The 18,451-nt window shown below is 44.4% G+C and overlaps 2 protein-coding genes across 2 annotated transcripts in view; one reads left to right on the top strand and one right to left on the bottom strand.

Annotated features, from left to right (window-relative positions):
• LOC122411141 (uncharacterized) overlaps positions 1–10,914 on the bottom strand; it is a 94,384-nt gene extending 83,470 nt beyond the window's left edge. Inside the window, exon 1 of the mRNA XM_043419707.1 lies at positions 10,509–10,914. The gene's annotated coding sequence lies outside the window, so the exon portion shown is untranslated. The remainder of the gene's footprint in view (positions 1–10,508) is intronic.
• LOC122411146 (putative SLC9B1-like protein SLC9B1P1) overlaps positions 1–17,282 on the top strand; it is a 104,974-nt gene extending 87,692 nt beyond the window's left edge. Inside the window, exons 2-7 of the mRNA XM_043419712.1 lie at positions 14,582–14,757; positions 14,978–15,096; positions 15,451–15,612; positions 15,699–15,845; positions 15,947–16,048; positions 16,203–17,282. Coding sequence (XP_043275647.1) covers positions 14,582–14,757; positions 14,978–15,096; positions 15,451–15,612; positions 15,699–15,845; positions 15,947–16,048; positions 16,203–16,493 — 997 coding nt within the window. The 3' untranslated portion in view covers positions 16,494–17,282. The remainder of the gene's footprint in view (positions 1–14,581; positions 14,758–14,977; positions 15,097–15,450; positions 15,613–15,698; positions 15,846–15,946; positions 16,049–16,202) is intronic.
• Positions 17,283–18,451: the final 1,169 nt, after the last annotated feature.

Below are 18,451 nucleotides of genomic sequence, written 5' to 3'. Positions count from 1 at the left end.
GAGCAAGAGAGAGGAGATTGCACCGAGACGACTCTCGGCTTTCTCTCCGTCTCTCTTTCACCCTTTTCTTCGCTGGGCTCGCAGCACGAATAATAGTTATGGCGGATATAGAAATATACGGAGACAGCTCGCTGCGTCCGAAATAAAATTATTCGTGTGTATGCGTGAGCGCGCGTGTGTGCGAGTGTCGTTTCGGTTGCACAAAGCTCCCAATACTCAAAGACTTTATTCAGGGTTCGAGTATGCAATTATTGTGCAGGTGAGTCGAGGCGAATAAACGCTTTTTTATATACACCCTCGCTCGACTCTCTTTCCGATTGTATTTTCAATCGTTGGAATTCGCGTCCAGGATTTGAGGGTAAAAGATGTTTTTTTTAAAATCTCAGAAAACTTGGTGAATTTCGATGCTGCGGATTCGTTATTTTCGTCAAAATTCGATCGATCTTTCAAGATTTTTTCGCGATCAATCGCTCTCGAAGACTCCCCCAGACTATTGTTATTAACGGTGCGGAAAAGTTGCTCGAAAGATCGAGCACGAATTCGTCTTTTGTGCGCGGAGAGCAGGAGGGATGAATGACGCTGAAGCTTGCAACGTTCGACTCCGACGAAATGATGTCAAAAAACTCGAATAGTTCGAGCAATCTTCGATTTTGTTGCCTGCCGAATTTTTGCAATTCGTAGTTTTTCAACCTACACCAGCGATACGTGGAATAAAAATTGGTGAATCGGAGATGTTATCTCGGCCGTTTCGTTGGAGCCGAACGTCGCAAAGTTCAGCGTCGCGAGAACGAATGCTTTTGAAGGATCGAGCGCGAACGAGTGGAGCGTGAGACAAAAGGATTTTAAGTAGAAAAATATAGCGTGTGTTTTGATTATTTAACATGGATGAGCCTGTACGCGAAGGGTCATTAGCAGACATCCCTTAGCTCAAGCAACACGAGAGAAACGGCCTAGTACAATTTTACAAGTACGTGAAAGGGAGCGTGGATGAGTGTGCATGTATATTTTACGAGCTTTATGCAGCAACACTCGTCTTGGCCTCTCTCTCCGGCCCCATCCCAACACGCTGGAATCGTGTAAGTTCATGGCAGTGTCTACGAGAGGAAGATAAGAGCCTCGTGGGCGTTTATAATCCATGATATTTTACGTGTTAACAAACGCCTGGATACGCTGTTTCGGGGAGCTCTATGAAAAAAGTAGTTACGTCGGGTTCCCTCGAATATTGGATATGAAATGAAATATCTTTCGTCCCTGCTACATCGTCGTCGTCCGGAGCTCGAGCGCACGAATAATTCCTCACGAGAATAACTTTTCGTTTCGATATTTTCCCCAATTTTTCATCTCGTTAGCTAGATTACAGAAGAATCTCGAAGCTCGTTACAACGAACGAAAATTTCACGCTCGCAAAAGCTTCCGGTGAGCCAATTCGGAGGCCCTCATTTGTTTCGCACAAATCCGCTACCGCATGCGCACGACAACAGGCATTTCGGATCCCGGGGGGCTTGATCCAGTAAAAAAGCGTGCGACGAAATCCGTTGCGAATAACGAACTAGAAAAGTGCATAAAATTCACTTACTCCCCGGCCCTTTTGCGGCTCCGTGAGCCGCCAGTGTGTCGATGACCGGGATCCAACTTGTATGCAAATGCACGTGAATGCATATCCTTTGTGGCCCGAGTTGCCCCCGTGTATATACGCATGGATACAAGTGTCGCGTACGTCGCGTATACAGATGGGACGTCGACCTGCATCTTTCGAGCCGAAAGCAGCGACGGGGAGAGGCGAGAGCTTGTGTGCGTTTATCGGAGCGCGACACAGAGACCACGTCCAATAAACAGCTTCGAAATATCTATAGTCAAGGGGGGCGTGCATACGGATAGGCGGGGATGCATGTGCATAGAATAATCGAGACATCGAAGTAGGTCACGGGGAACGGAGCGATGGATGCGTTGGTCGATTCAGTTTTCGTGTACACCGGCCGATCACAAAGGCTCGAGGGACGCGGGGAGGGAAGGTGCGAGAATCCGTTGACGAGATCGCCTCGTATCTATAGGAACTGGAATGTCGTCCGTTTGCGTTATTCTCACCCTGTTACTCTCCCTCTGCTCTCTTCCTCGAATATTCTCGAGGCTCTATCGTCACTGACCATCCCCGCGCAGAGTGGTCAGCACACTCGTGCCCTCCTATCGAGGTTCGAACTCGCTGTTCGATATTCAACGTTCACTCATCTCGAGCAGACTCCCTCGCAGCTCTTTCTATTTTTTTTCCCTCTCTCTCTCTCTCTCTCTGTATAATTCTCTTTCGGTTTTTCTCCCGGCCCCGTTCTCCCCGTGCATATTCTCGCTGGTCGTTCGTCCGAAATTCTCGGACGATTTTAACCTATTTTTAGACTCCGTTCCTCTTTCATTTATACAGTTTTGAGCCTCCTTTTTTCTACGAACGCGACGCGATGAACGGGGATTGAATAGTGTCCGTTCGGAGGGGCTCGGCCGCGTGGAAGTCCGTCGGACGGACGCGCGTCCGCGAAAATCGCGAGGCTCGTCAGTCCGGGAGTGCTTCGGTTCGATGCGGGCGCCCGGAAAAAACGGGGAGATTCGGGACGCGAGAGTTGAAAGAGTCGGTTAAAAAATCTCGTGAAAACGAGACTCCGACTCACTTGGAGTGATTCTCGTTTCGACGCTTAATGGAGATTAAAAAATCCTTCGCGACATTTGCCCCGCGCTGGACAAACGGGGAGAATCCGTATTAACGGAAACTCCGCGCGAAATGAAAACGTCGCTGCGCGAGATGAATTTCTCCAAGGTTCTCCAAATTCCCGGCAACCTGCTGGAAAATACTTTTTTCCCCAGAGGGCATGATTCGAAATTTTCCACTAGATGTCGGATGGATATCAATTCGATTCGGAGCAGAGCCCCGCGCTCGCCTCGATATATCCATTATACGACAATCTGCCGTGCACATACACACGTACAGAAAAAATATATTTATAGAGATTCGGAGTGAGAAATGGATGCATGCAAGAGGGGCGAAATCTCGAGTTAAAATCTCGAGGGAATCCCTCAGAGACCGGGAGGAGGAAAGACCCCCGGCTCCTTTCCTCCGTGATCGTTCTCTCTCCCCGCGTTCGCGACGTACGGAGCGCACCGGTGCAGCGTCGAATATCTCAGCGTTCGACGTGCTGCCTGCGACCGAGCGAAGACTCGCTCCCGCCCTGGAGGAGCCGATGCTCTCTGGCTTTTCCCCTCGAGAGGAGCAGCCGCTACGTGCCTCTTGTAGCTGGAAAATCGCCAATGCGGTTCAACCTAATGCCCGCGCGATGTATAGACATCCTTCGCGAGGGGATGTTGCATCAAGCGCGAGGAAGGTGAAGAGCTCGGGCGCGGAGGAAAATCTCGTGTATGAATACGCTGTTACATTTCGGGAGGATTCTTGAAGCTTCAAGAATCTCGCGTCAAAACCTTCTCCTCGCTCGGTACCTTCGAACATTTCCAATAAACCGAAGCCGGAGTAATGGCAGGAGAAATTGAGGGATTCCGAAATTTCCTCGGAAACTCCGGCGGCGAGGTTGAAACGCCGAGTTGTTTTTCGTACTTTTCGATTCGTTTCCCAGCCCAGAAGCCGCTGCGCTCCGATTTCTTCGATTCCGCAACTCTCCGCGGCGCGGATTCTTCAAAGACTCCACGCTCCGCGGCGCTCCCCCGATGCGAGATCCGAGGCGTATTCCGAGTCCCGAGAGGGAGCGCGAGCGACGAGGAACGCGGAGCGACCGCACGCGGGGAACCTCGGAGCAGCGTAACGCGACTTTTACTTGTACTTTCACCGGAGCAGTCCGAAGTGAGTCAGCGGAAACGTAGAGTTTGGGAGCGAGCCCGACAATACACGTCAGATTTCTCGTAACATTCCGCGATAAAAGACAAACGAATTTACTCCACTTTCCCCCTCGAGCTCCGGAGGGAGGCGGGGCGCGTGCAAATAAATGAACATATGAGCAACACCTACCACGAAAACGCCCAGGGAAAAAAGCCTGTGCCGAGTTTAAGTACGGGCGCGCGGGAGGAAGACAAAAGAATGTCTGAAAGAAAAGCACCGAGTCAAACTGCGAGCGAATGGAGACGAAGCGACGCGCAGGGGCCGCTGAAGAATGATGAAAAGAGCCAACTTTCGCGTGTACACCGCTCCACGAATGGCACACACCTACAGACACAGCCCCGAGTATTGTTGCAAAAGGCGCTTTTTTGCGAAGCAGCTGCTCAGCTCTCTCGGTTTGTCTATGACCTGATCGATATTGTGTGTGCATTTGGTACGCTGCTTCTCGAGCAAAAGGGCACACGTAAGGTTAAAAGAGAGACTGGGATGAGGCTCTTACATCGCACTTTCTGCGCTCCCTCTCTTCCCCTCCTTCTTTGGCATCTTCCTCCGATTCCTCTCTCTCTCTCTCTCTCTCTACTTCCTGACGTTGTCGAAGTCGTCGACGCCGATGCTTCGAGGCTCTCGACTACCGACGAGACCACTCGAGAATATCGAGTATACGTCACATATTCTGGTACTCTCTTCGACGCGAGGCTGTCACTCGGCTTCTCTCTTTTCTCACGCTCTCCGTCGCGCTCCCGCTCTCCCCTTGTTTAGCTGGGAAAAGGCGAGAATAGACACACTTTTTAGTCCACTCTGCCAATCCAATTCTGCTCTTTGCTCCTCGTCACCGGTTTTATCTTGTGACAATTACTCCATCGCGGGCGCCCCCGCCCCGCTCAATAATGCTCGTCACGCTCCGTTTACGGACTCGTGAGCTCAGCAGCTTTGCACGAGGATTCGCGACGACTTTGTTGTTCCAAGGGCTCAAACAACCTGCTCAAATCGCGCTTTCAAATTTCGCTGTTCTCGCTCTGATCCCCGGCTCGAAGCCCCAATTTGTGTTATGATTTTCACGCGCTTTTTTCTTCAAGGCAATTCGAGCTTGTCCAGAACCGAAGTAATCTTGGTCCGAAAGCATTCGCTTCGTGGCCCGAGGGAAAGAATCTTCGGTGATTCAAATGTTTCTTTTTTTTCCAAATAAACAGCGAGGAGGGCCCAACTTCAATTATGGAATTTCCTCGAATACAACGAGTGTTGTCCCAGGGATTTTGAGCTCCCCGGAAGCTGCACTCGATGCAAAAGACTTTTCACACTGGAAAATGCATCTGAATGGGAATTATCCAGAAGCTTTGCAACGCCGGAGTATATCTTACGATCAAAGAGGGCTGATTAAAATAATCTTTATCGTTTGAAACGGCGCGCACGATGAAGTTGAAGCTTTTTCTTTGAAGCCGAAGCTCCTCTTCGCTCGGGCTTTGCCCGAACCCGATCAGTTGATACTTTTTAATTGTTAAATTTAAATGTGGAATCGTGCGTACAGAGAGCGGAGAACGAGGGAGAGAAACAAACGAGAGCGGCAAGAGATCGATGCCCGGAGCACAGCATCCGCGAGAGCATTTTCACCGAGCACAAAACGCTTTGGCTCAATATGCTATAGTGGCAAGTAGTTACGGCTACAGTCAGCAGACGATCAATGAGTAAGTTCAATAACCTTAAATCCACTCGACGTATATGCACCGACTGTGAATGCGCGCACCGCCTTTCGCAAACTAAAATAGACGTAGATTCGAACTCGTACGAGTTCTTCCTGCATACTTACTTATTAATATGCCTTTCTATGGGGATGTTGCGCCTCTGCATACGGACGAGGTTTGCACTGACACAGAAACTTTATCATCGAGCCAAATCCCATTCGGTTTAACGCGAGCATAAAGTCCGTTCGAATTCTTCGTTTTTTCGGGATCCAAATCCAAATTGGATCGTTCGACTAAAAAATTCTTAACAACGTTTATGTTCGACTTGGGCAGAAATTTGATGGCGATGAACGAATTTCAGTTCCGGTGCATGCGTCCGGAAACTCACGCTATTCTCGTGGAGGATCCACATTGGGGAAAATAATTGATTATCCAATCGCAATAGGGCACTTTATACCAGCATGTAAGAAAATATATAAAAATTCACGTTTATGATATTCGTAAAAAGTAAAGGAGAAACGTCAATATTTATTCGTAAAAATGTAAATTTTATCATTAAATTTGGAAAATCGGCTTTTCTCATCTCTTTTTCAAATGTCTAAAACGCCATCCGCCACATTGGATTCCAACGCGACGTCACTCCGATAGCAAACAATCTAGATTCTTATCGTGCGCCCTGTTTTATTTTGAAATTTTAAATTATTTCAAGTTATTATGCACGTTTGTGGACCTTTATCATTAAATTTATTAAAATCGCATGATATGGAAGACGCTTTTGTGAAAGCAGAAAGTACGAATCTGCCGATCATAAATACATCGATGGTGTGGCGATGAATCCACAATCTTTGTGGCATTTTTACACTCGTATTATTGCATCCAGGCACGAGGCACCAATGATGTACCATTATAACTCATTATTTTCTCAAATCTTGTTACTTGCTCTTTCTCAATCGTATTGTTTACTAAAGGAAACAACACGGCGTCTAGCGTTTCCGCCGTAAAATTCAAAATTATACATAAATAAAAATAGTTTTTAAGACACTTTTCGGTCTTATAAAATTGAAATAAGAATTCTACTGGTTTATTACGATCTCAGGATTACTTTGAAACAGTTTTCAAAAAATGTGTAATACCCTATTGATGTTATTGGAAGAGTTTTCTTCGTTTAAGGTAACTCCTGTACTGCGTGCTAGTCAAATGAATGCTAAATTTTCAAAACGCTTTTGGACCAAGTTCAACGTACCGACTAAACTTATTGTTCGTAGATATGTATTCAAGCGTATTTTATTAACGTGAAAAAATATTTAAAATGATAGTTTTGCAAAACTATCAACTGACAGATGCTAATTTCCATGATGACACATTTTCACAGCTGTTTTTCAAAGAATCATCTGTATTTTTCAACCGATTTTATTGCACCGAGTCTCATTTTGTTCCTCAACCGATCCTCTGCGAATTCACCACGCAGATTTTCCTTTGAACTCATTCCTTCAGAAATTATGAATGAAAAAGTTTTTTCACTTAATTTACAATTAGCTGCAACAGTGAAACGATCAAGTTAAAAGAACAACTACACGGTGGATTCGTAGAGGACCAGTTGACGAACAAAATGAGACTTGTTGCAATAAAGTCGATGAAAAAACGCAGATAATTCTTTGAAAAAAACCAGGGAAAATGTGTCAGCGTGGAAATTTGCATTTATCAGTTGATGCTTTTGTAAAACTAGCGTTTTTAATATTTTAACATTGGTCTAAAAGCGTTTTGAAAATTTAGCACTCATTTGACTAGCATGCAGTACAGGAGTTACCTTAACTGCAATGTTTTCGGGGAAAATGCGCCTGCAGTTTGATCCAAAACTACTTTATTCGTTAATCATGTTTTTTGTGATGATCGTACATTGCAATGACGCTGAAGTTTCCAACGTCGGAGTCCGACGAAATGATCTAAAAAAACTCTCAAATAAATCCAGTAAACCTCCAATTTTCTTCCCTGCCGAATTTCCGATTCGGTATTTTTTAAGCCACGTCAATAATTCGTGAAATATTGCAGCATTGGCACTGCGTAATGCCACGCTTTTTTCTCAGTGCAATGTTTGACGTCCGGAGTTCGAGATTTTGTAATATCAACGAACTTTCCAGGATTCGTGTCGAGTCTCTTCGCAGTGGGTCAGTTTTAACTTCCGCACTGAGAATAATTACTCGATGGGATGGAAATGTGGTGGATTTGGTCGATTATGACGCCGAAATTTGCAGCCTGTTGGAGTTCAACGAATTCATGTACAAAAAGCCTCCAATAATTCCAGAAATTATCCAATTTCGTTCCCTGTCGAATTCGCAATTCGTAGTTTTTCAAGCTGCACCGATACTTCGTGAAATAAAAAATTGGTGAATGACAAATGTTCGAAAAAATTCTCGAATTCGCCGCATTTTCGTGGGACTCGGCGAGATTTTTTTCCAAATATTTTTCTTTTTCGCGGTGTGCGGAAAACCGATTTTTTTTTCCATCGTCAACGGATTCTCGGCACCGCTCGACTGCACTCTTCGAAGGTTTGGCGCTTCGATTCCCGCCGCTTTTTTCACATCTCCGAAACGTACTTCGAAACTCTAGAATTGAATAATTAAGCGTTCAACTGATTTAACCTTCCGGGTGACCGAAAATTTGATTTCGAGCAGCTTTGCGATTGATCTAATGCCGCATTATCTCGGCTAAGCGAGCTCTGGATATGAACTTCGAGGTGATTGGATTCTCGAGTGACGCTCATTCGCCAGGTCTCAAAGGAACTCAAATATTCCGAAAGAAAATCATAAAAATCGTCGAACCCGATTTTCTCGTGGCACTCAAAAGACTTTCGTAAAGTAAAAAAAAGCCTCGAGATCTCGTGACCTCGCGGGGCGACCCGATCAAACCTTTTCCATCGTCAGGAAAAAGAATTTCGAAAAAATGTACAAATTTTCAAAGAAAAAATTCGAGCACTTTTTATCTCGGCGGGGGGCTCTTGAGAAATAGAATGAAAATGATTCGAGCGCAGTGAGTGGTTGACTCGGAGAATAAATAATATTGGAAATAAAATCAGGCGAAAGTCCAGCAAGATTATTTCTCCCGGTTAACCGCCAAACCCAAAGCCCAGCTCTCTTCCCCCCCCCCGCCCCTCCCCCCGCTCACCCGGCTTCCTGGAGCCTCGAAAACGCGCATATAAGCAACCCTCTTCGCCTCGGACTCCCGCAACCCTCTTTTTGCTTTTCCTCTTTCACTTAAAACCTCCGGCGTCTATATAAATATGAAATCTAGCGGGTGTCCCGGGGAGCTTGAGAAGTTCGAGGGCGAACGAAACGAAGGAGCCGCCGAGTTCCCGAGACGATTCGATAGATTCTCGGAAGCACGATAATTTCGCCGCTTGCTTTTGTTCGATTTCACAGTGACGTCAAAGTTCGTAGAATGTGAAAATTTGTCGTCGATTTTCGTGAAAATTGACGATTTTGGTAAGCTCCGTGTCGAGACCCGAATTTTTCTGAGAATAAAAAAAATTCGCCGCACTTCCGAGGTGCTGATCTATTCGAAAACCGAAGCGAAAACACACTCGTACGGTCCTGCGAGCGCACCCGGTATACCGAGGGACGAATTTGCCTATAGAAATTTCATAAAACGGTCTGACGGCGCGAGAACTTCCGTTTGCGAATCTCCGAGGGTTCATCCAATCCGCGATAAAAGTGTATGCATCAAGCGCACAAAGAGAGCGAGGACGGGGCTCCCCCCGCGCACAAGTTCTGCTTCGATTATTAGCACGATCTTTAATATCCTCCGATGAAAATATTTCCTCCCGAAGCTCGTGTCCGTAATATTTTATCGTAAAAATCGCCTGGCGAGCACGGCGTTCGCTTTCGCCGAGGCCGCGATATGGCGTGTGATCGGAAATGATTTGCTGAAAATGAGTCGAAAAAATCGGGGGATTATTCAAGCCTCTTCGCCGAGTTTTTGCTTACCTCTTCGCAGAGCGATGTCTTCGTAAGCGTTACGCGAGCTGTCATTTCGGAATATTTGAAACTGTGTCGTTGAGATCGATTTTTCGACGTATTCGATCACTTCTGGACGTCAAGAGAGCGAATAATCGAAGTAAAAACACAACGAAAATGATTTACGTGCGAAATACTGAAAATTACAATTTACTGGAAAAGCCAAGTGTTCCGAAGAGTTCACTCGTTCAATAGCAACAAATTGGACTCGCCGAGTAATTCAACGCTATTAACGAGCCAAAATACGACGGCGTTGCTCGCATTATGCATTATTATTTCAATTTATTTAGGAAAATAAAAATAATAACGAGGGTTAACAAGTGCGTGCGGAAACGAGAATGAAAAAAAAAACGAGACAAAACAAACGCAGCGTTCTACGTCGACAGACGCATGTTCACCAAATGAATTATTCCGCACGTCTGTCTGCCGCGTGAGTTGTGTAGACGGACATATATACGTACAGGTATACAATCAACCAAAATGGCCACTTTTCTACACCTCGATCGATTGTTGTTGTAACATGCAACATATACGTGACAGACGGTACTGAAAGTGCTGCATTTATAAATGAAAATCGCTGGGAAAACGAAGCGAAACTTTAGCGCAGAATAATCGAGCAACATTGCTGGAGAAACAGTAATTTTCTGTAGCAACGCTTATCGGAGACGTGAAGTTTTCGCTCGCGGATCGAAAATAAATGGCGAGTGACAGGACTTTTGATCGAATAACTTAGAAATTCTGATACGATAATTGAGAATAAGCGGATTCGTAGACTGGTGCATTTATCCGGGATTTGTTTCGGGAAAATAGTCAAAAATGCTCGGGACACGGAGCCAAAAAATTGGTGTACAAATGTTTGCTCAAAGAGTCCTGAACTCGAGAAACACGAATGAAAAAGCATGGTAGTCTTTGACGTGGGTGTCGATATTGAAAAACGGGCTTATGTCTCGTTACCTTGTGCAGCAGTTCTCGATGCGAACACGCTCCAGTGTTCCTTCGACCGATCTACGTCCCCTCGTTCCTGGCATAGCCTCGTTATTCTATTATTTATAAATGTTATTCCAGAAAAACGTCATAAACGCCGGTAGAGTATCCGCGGATCAACCGCGAATAACACATCGCTTTGAATGGATTTATCAATTAGAACGATAATCTGTCACGCAACACGAACAGCCGTGACACTAATTTATCTTGCTAATTTGACGAGAGGATAAATGATTCGTTACGACAACGACAGCGATCGCTTTTGGCAACTCTTGCTTTTATCTTGGAATGATACGAGACACACACTCGCGGAGAGTAACGCTCGAAGACTGAAATGTTTTAGGTTGTAGAGGATAGGAAAAAAGGCTATGTCGAGGATAAATCGTAGCGTGGTGGCGCCTGGTGGCGTCGACGAACGCCATGCGCCAACTGCCTTGTCCCCCGTCCCCCAATCATCTCTCGCGTCGCGCGGGGGATGCACGATAGGACGATAGATGGGGTGAGCGTTCGGGCGCGCGCGCGCGAGCGCCAAAAGATTGCCAGAGAGAGAAAAAGGGAATGAAAATGAAAGAGCGAAGCGTCGACGACGACGGACGAAAGATGTGTATCGAAGGAATACGAGGGAGAAAGCAAATGACGGAAAACGCGATATGCGATGTATCTAAACAGTCTCTTCTTGGCTTACGAAAAAAAGGGAAAAGAATAGCGGAATTCTCGCCGCTGTGCTTCTGCCGCAAAGCAACCCACTGCTAGACCCTCGCCGTCGTCGTGCTCGTTTCGCCAAATATATAACCTCGAAATCGATATTTTTCGCCCTTTCGCGGCTTTTCTTCTCCACACAAACAGCAACGTGTGCTGCAACACTGCACTCTTCCATCACGCACTGCTTTTTTCTTGTTTGTCTCCATACCTCGGTGCGGTGTCAAAGACACGGTGACGCAACCGACGCCTCCTAACGATGAAACCCGTCGTCACCGTCGTGAAAAGATGAAAATATTTCTCAAGTCTTTACGGATGTGAACAACAATGACATACTTTACCATGAGGAATTGTAGCGGCCGTAATGCTGCGCTAGCAGCCCATGAATTTATTTCACTTTCGACACATTTGCGCAGAACCTTCAATTTTTGAAACTCTGTCGCCAAATACTCGATTCAACGAAGAGTCTTGGAGATAACAGTATATTTTTATTCCGAATTATCCCAACACACGAATAATAAAATCGTTGTTTTGTAGTCGTTCGAAAGAAATCCCAAATCATTGGTGTTGTCTGAAGTTGATTGCGAATCGATTCGTTCCTTTGTTCAACAGCTCGTGTTCTACTGCTGCCGTCAAGGTGAAACAGATCGAAGAAAGCTGTAAGAATGTTTAACATACCAAAAATTTTCGGGCAGCCCGGAAAGTGAGGAGCGTTCGTGTTCGTACCAAATTATAAATCTCGAAAAAAAAATCATTTAGAATAAGAATATGAAAGTGTGAATAACAAATAATTCGAAACGTCCGATGGCGATACGATTGAGGTTATGTTGCGAACGAGGAGGAGGAGCGAGTGAGAGCGGTGAGACGAAAGAATAAGACGAAAAATAATTGGTCGACAATTAGATCGCACGAGGACAGTGAAGCGAGACAGGAGGCAATAAATGACGAGGATTCGAACGACGTGAATGCGAACTCTGTCGAGATCGATGCGGAGGATGAGGAAGAGGAAAAGGAAGAAACGGGTTGTTGCGGCAGAACGACCTGTTGCAATGCCAAGTTACGTGATATATCAGTAAACGAGCCAGTCTCCGCCTGTATCAGCGGAACTGTCACGTGGTCTACGATCTTTCGGCTCGTAACGTGTCTCGTGCTCGTCACAATCGCTTGGGCTACTCTTTATTTTCTCATTGGTGAAGAGATGCTCGCCGGCGGTGCCGGCTGCGGACTATTTCTCATCGTATTAGCGTCTTACATTTTAGGTAAAGAGAACACAATTATTAACGCTGCATCTGTAAAATCTCGTTGGTAAGTATCGTGTGAGGAAAAGATGAAAAAATTCAGTCCCAATTCCGTCGAACGCCGTTTTTGAGCTTAACGCAGCAGCGTCTTTGTAATTACGAAAATTTCACAACAATCTCGGAGAATCATCGACGAAACGATTTTTTCATCGATTCACCGTTTTTCGTGTTCAGGCTGGAGTCTCGCTTACATACCGTACCTACAATTACCACCGGTCTTCGGAATGTTATTGGCCGGTATGATTCTGCGAAATACTGGGATATACGACGTACAAGAAAAAATTGGTCATTTGCCGATCGCGAAGATACGGACTTTTTGTTTGACCTTCGTGACCCTGCGGGCCGGCCTCCAATTGACCACGACCCCCCTTATACGATACCCTTTCTTCATACTGATTCTGGCTGTGCTTCCGTGTACCCTTGAGATGCTCACTGTCGCTCTTTGTTCCCATTACATTCTCAATTACCCTTGGGACTGGGCTTTTCTTACCGGGTAAGCCAATTCTCCATTAACTTTTATTTTTTAGCTTTCTCCTTGCGGAATAACCGTTCGTAGATCTTTTATTCGAGAAAAATACGAACAGACTCCCCACTCTCGGTAAAAGGTTAAAAGAAACGCAGATTAGTTCGCAGTGCATCTATCAATCGTATAACAAGGAATTATAATTGCGGGCTCTTTTGTGGATAATACAGTACGGAAATTTTCATTCTTTTCGACGAGTGCTCAATCGTTTTCTTGCAGAAAACGTTCGTTCAAACAAGAACACATTTTCTCTTACAATTCCTCGGAGTTTCACGGGTCCACTCGATCCCTTTTCCCTCAGTTCATTAACTCTCGCCACAGTCAACAGTCACGATCAAAAGTTAACTCCGCCTTCGGAATTGGAAAACTCGGAAACAACTTGCTACATAACCTCATTGTGGCGAATATTATTGCATCATACGCGAGCGTGGAAACATGTGAACTTTTGTGAAATTCGTTCAACGTAAATGTTAACTAACCTGTCAAAATTGAGGTCGGAATTCTTGAATTTTTTTAAACCTTCATATTTCGGGCATTTTTATAAAATGTTGCTCAGCAATCGCGGTGTGTGACTTGCCAATCGCGGAAAGCTGGACATGGAAAAAAGTTTATCGAACGAAGCGCGTTTAGTTGAACGAAAATGTGGTGAATTCGAATGTTTTTCGTTGAATAAACAAAACTATTTGACAATTTGATAAGAATAGTGAAATGCAGCGTATTTTTGTTCAAGCAAATGGGATATTTTGGTCGACGATAAAATTTCGTTTTCCGGATGCTGCATTCCCGGGTAAAACGAAATTATACCTCGAAATATTTGGTGTGTTCGTCGACAAACGAAATTTGAGGTTAACCAAGCGTCGATTGCCCGGATTTAAAAAACGCGTTGAGGCGCTTAACTATTCGAACGAATCAGTATGCAACAATAACGAGGCGATCGCGGGAACAAACGAACGAGTGGTGGGCGCGTGGGGCTTTGTTGGTAGCCGAAATGGAGGATCCCGGAGCGGGCCAGTATATATTTTTGGATAGAAAACCGTTGAGGGCACGCGGCGGAGCTTCCATATCGATCGGTGAGCGAAACGGGAAGCAGCTTTACCGAGTTTCCGATACTGCAAAACCGAGCGGAACTCAGTCAAATGTGGCGGTCAGTATCGACGCAGATTTTCGTCACATTCGCCTCGCTGAAAGGGTCCTGCGAATGGGAGAGCACGCAGAGGCGTTGTAAATTAACGAGGCTGTGGGTGAAACCCTCTGGAGAGAGAAAAGTCTCTCAGGAGCTGGAATAACGCGAGGGTAAAGCGAAGAGGGAGCCACGACGATGAAAGTCGTCAATCCATACGAGGGAAGATGACGAAATCGAGAAAAAAACTCGCGATAATAAAAGTTTCGCAATTTGAGAAAAAAACTCGTTTTAACTTTCGCTATTGAAGCATCGAATATCATGAAAAATTCATGAAAATTTCTCACTCCAAATTTCCCGTCGAATTAACATCGAACTTAATGTTTTTTTTTCTTTTGTGCAGGAGCATCATCGCATGCATGTCGCCAGTCGTCACGGTCAACTGCATGCTGGCCTTGGCCGACAGAGGATACGGCGAGGACAAGGGTATGGCGACTCTTCTGTGCACAGCGTCATCAATAGACGACGTCCACATCGTCTCGCTCTACTCGATTTGCTTCTCGGTCGTGTTCAGCGTTGGTAACGATGCATCATTATACGCTGTCAAGTATTTAACCGTTTACGCTCCAGTGGACAACGATTTTTCCGGATTAAAACTGGGAAAACTGTCACGGAGGCTTTGGCCGATGATTGATCCCTTTTTCGGCCGATTTCATTTCGTCCGAACTGACTAAACGAGGAGGATTCTCCTACTCCCCTTGGACGAACTAATTTCATTTTACGTCTATTGATTTCGCAGACTCCAAGAGCACCGCGTGGTGGACTTACATACCCGGCGGACTTCGCGACCTTCTCCTCGGCGTCGTCACTGGAACTTTGCTCGGCCTCCTTTTCGTTTTCTTTCCTCATCGTGCTGCGGTAATTTCAAATTAAATTATCGTTCAATCGTGCGACGATCGAATCCCTGAAAAATCAATTTTGATCAATTTCTTCTAACATCTTTTTCCTTTGGTCGCGGAGGTCGATCGTTTTTTTCGTATGAGAAATTTAAAAAAAGGGCCAAGAGTTTCGAAGCCTTAAATTCAAGCAGTCGAATATTTTCGTATCCAAAACAAGGATTTTGACCAAGATTTTTCAGGGTTTGAGTAAATTCAGTCTCGGTCTATCAAAGATTTGTTGAAGCACGGAAACTTTCGTTGAGTCGAGACAATTTTATTGGAGAAAATCGAACTGCAACAAAATTGGCTTTTCATTGGTCAACTTGTTTTACAGAAATACGTTTCGTTGTACCGTCTGGCGAGTTTGATTCTCGGAGCCCTCATGTGCACCACAGCAGCATCAACAATTGCGATCACAGGAGGCGGTTACCTGGCGACCATCGTGATGGCATTTATTGCGACAACTGGCTGGCGCGTGATCGACGTGAACTTTGACGTTAGTCTCGAAAACTGAAAAATTCTTTTCCAAATTTTACAGCCTCGGGCTCTCCTCCCTCATTTCCTCTAATTTATCATGCGCAGGTAACGTCCATGAGGAGAGTCATATTTTTCGCGTGGCACTTCATGCAACCTGTCCTCGTCGGAGTCATCGGTGCTGACATCAATTTCGCCAACTGGTCTTGGAATAAATTCGGTCTTTACGTTGTTTGCATACTCGTTGGCTTACTGGTAACCATTTTACTTGTTCGGTACTTCCCTGAAATTGTTTCTCGTCAAGAATGCTCGTCATTCGTGACGTTGAACCGTCATTTTTCTCGAACGAATATCAGGCGCGAAGTGCAGTCTGCATTATGTCAACTTACCGGACGAATTTCAACACGAAAGAGCGAGTTTTCGTGGCTCTCGCTTGGTTGTCGAAGGGAACATTACAAGTAACGTTTTCTTCATGCTTCATACGCGAATATCGAAAAAAAATGTTGCTTCGCTATGTGACTGAGAAAATGAAAAAAAGCATAGTGATGTCGGTCAAGTAGAATTGCCTAGAAACGATCATTTTTTACTGAAATTAAAAACAAAATTTTGCAGGCGGCGTTGGCTCCGATGACCTACGAAAACGCCAAGTTGGAAAACGATCCCGTGAAAGTAGAAATCGCTCTGGACGTCATGAGAATATCGGTCGTCTCCATCATTTTTCTCGCGCCTTTAGGAGCGGTTATTATGATGGTGAGCGGGCCACTGCTCCTCAACAGAACGGCTGAGGAGGAAACGACGAGAGAACGACACTTGAGCCATCTACGCAAAACGAATCAACTTCAGCCAATATTATCACGACAGGGAAATGAAAAGGGGAGACGAGGGCGCTCCGAGGCTTCGTGAGATCAATTATTCCCAGATTTATTAGTATTTGAGGCTAATAAATCGTTTTCAAGGAAGTAGGGAGCGAAAAGCACAAAAATTTTCAAAGCTTTCGATTTCATTCAACGATTAACTATTTTACGTTTGTTCAGTCACCGCATTTTTTCTTACGACTCCTTAAAAGTTGTACCATAATTTCCTTCGGTTGAATAAAAAGTGAAATGTTTTTACTGAATCGAAAAACCGAAAGAATCATTCAATGGAAACGGACTCAACAGAAACGACGCAGAGCGTCAAATATTTTATTTCAAATTATGTGAAAAACGTTTTTTCCATCAAATAAATAGTTTAAATTAAATGAGTTTATGTGCATTGAGGCGTTTTTACAATTTGCCAAATTATATGGCTCAGTTTAACACTATGAGGTTCTAAAACATTTTTCAATCGTTTTACATATTTCGTATCATTTGAGCTTAAGCTTACGATAACGATTAAAGATTAAAAATTAAAAATACATTTGTACTTTACTTCTAGGATTACCTAAAGTTTAACTTTTAGTAAATTAGAACAAATGCCCTATTTTTACAGCTTAGGGATAAATAAGCAAACAAGTTTTTCACTTATTCTCATCGTTGCAACAATCTTCACCTTTGAAGTTGTATCGGTAATTTTTTATTTTAAAAGCGAAGAAGTGGTCACCAGCTAATCCGCATTGTGTCAAAATTCGTTAATGCGTGAGATGAATTTTTGGGAGCAAATAGTTTTCACAATCCAATGTATTCTCATTAAATAAATAGTTCAAATTATAAATTTGGAATTTGCACTGATTTTACATCCGCAATCTGACATTGGGTAACAAAATTTTTAGTAATAATCATAGCGCTACGAGGCACGTGGACGTTCAACATAAACGGAGGATTAAAAGAAAAAGAAAGAAGGAACAAGTCGAGTAGAGGTCGTGAACGAACAAGGGTTTGCGTATACCCGCGAAAACAGAGCTGAGCGCAGTCGCGGAAATGTCGCATCGTTATTTGTTTCCTCTTCCTGCGAACCGAATCCCGCCGCAGCTGCGTGTATTTTTGCTTGATAAAAATCTACAATCTATATACTCACTTCCGAAGCAATTGAGATTATATCACTGCGGAAACGAATTTTTTCAAAATATTCCTCAAAACCTTCCTCAAAGTTTCATTTCCTCTCGGCTATTAAAAGGTACAGAAAAACATCAAAAAGTGACGTTTTCCTCGAAACTATGATTTCAAGGTCGGTGGACATGGTATTTTGAGGACTACTCCAAGAATTGTTTCCAAATCCGCAAAAAATGCGACGAGAGAGATTAAAAGGTCTGTGGCAATCTCAATAATGTTCTAATTTTAACTGTCAGAAAAAATAATTTCAAAAATCGACGGGAAATCGAACGCGAGAGAATTTTCATATCGAAATAAAAAAAAAAGCACTTCCGCGTGTCACTTCACGTACAAAATAAAAATATAAAAAACGAAGGTATAATGAGATCGTAGATAAAAGTGATTGGGGCTGAAACTGCATCACTTTGACCTCTTGGGTTAAACTTTGTATCGTCATCGTACAAAATCCTCGTTACATATATATTTTATAAACATTCACAATTTACAAGTGTGTATCTTGTGCCTGAAGAACCAGAGTCTCTTTGATCATCGCAAAATTATTAAAAAGACGCCGGTTCTCGTCATGCTTTTCTTCTTTCTCTTGAATGGTTTCAGGCTTCACACCAAGTACCAGGTTCGTCGTGCTCGAAAGAACAAAAGAGCGTTTGCATGCGCCCCCGTGGGTGATACTGCTTCTCCTTCATCCTCCCCGCCTACCCTTTGCGCGTTCCCTTTCCCGAGGGATGGAAAACAAAGGGGTTTGATTCCTCTGTTCGCCAGTGACCCTGCTGCGCTCATCTCGATGCTTCACGATGAGCCTACTTCGCGATAGCTCTGCTGCATATAAGCCTT

Source organism: Venturia canescens, chromosome 5 (genome assembly GCF_019457755.1).
Source record: "Venturia canescens isolate UGA chromosome 5, ASM1945775v1, whole genome shotgun sequence".
NCBI lineage: Eukaryota > Metazoa > Arthropoda > Insecta > Hymenoptera > Ichneumonidae > Venturia > Venturia canescens.
Note: the sequence above shows the minus strand (reverse complement) of the source record. Positions and strands in the feature narration are given on the sequence as shown.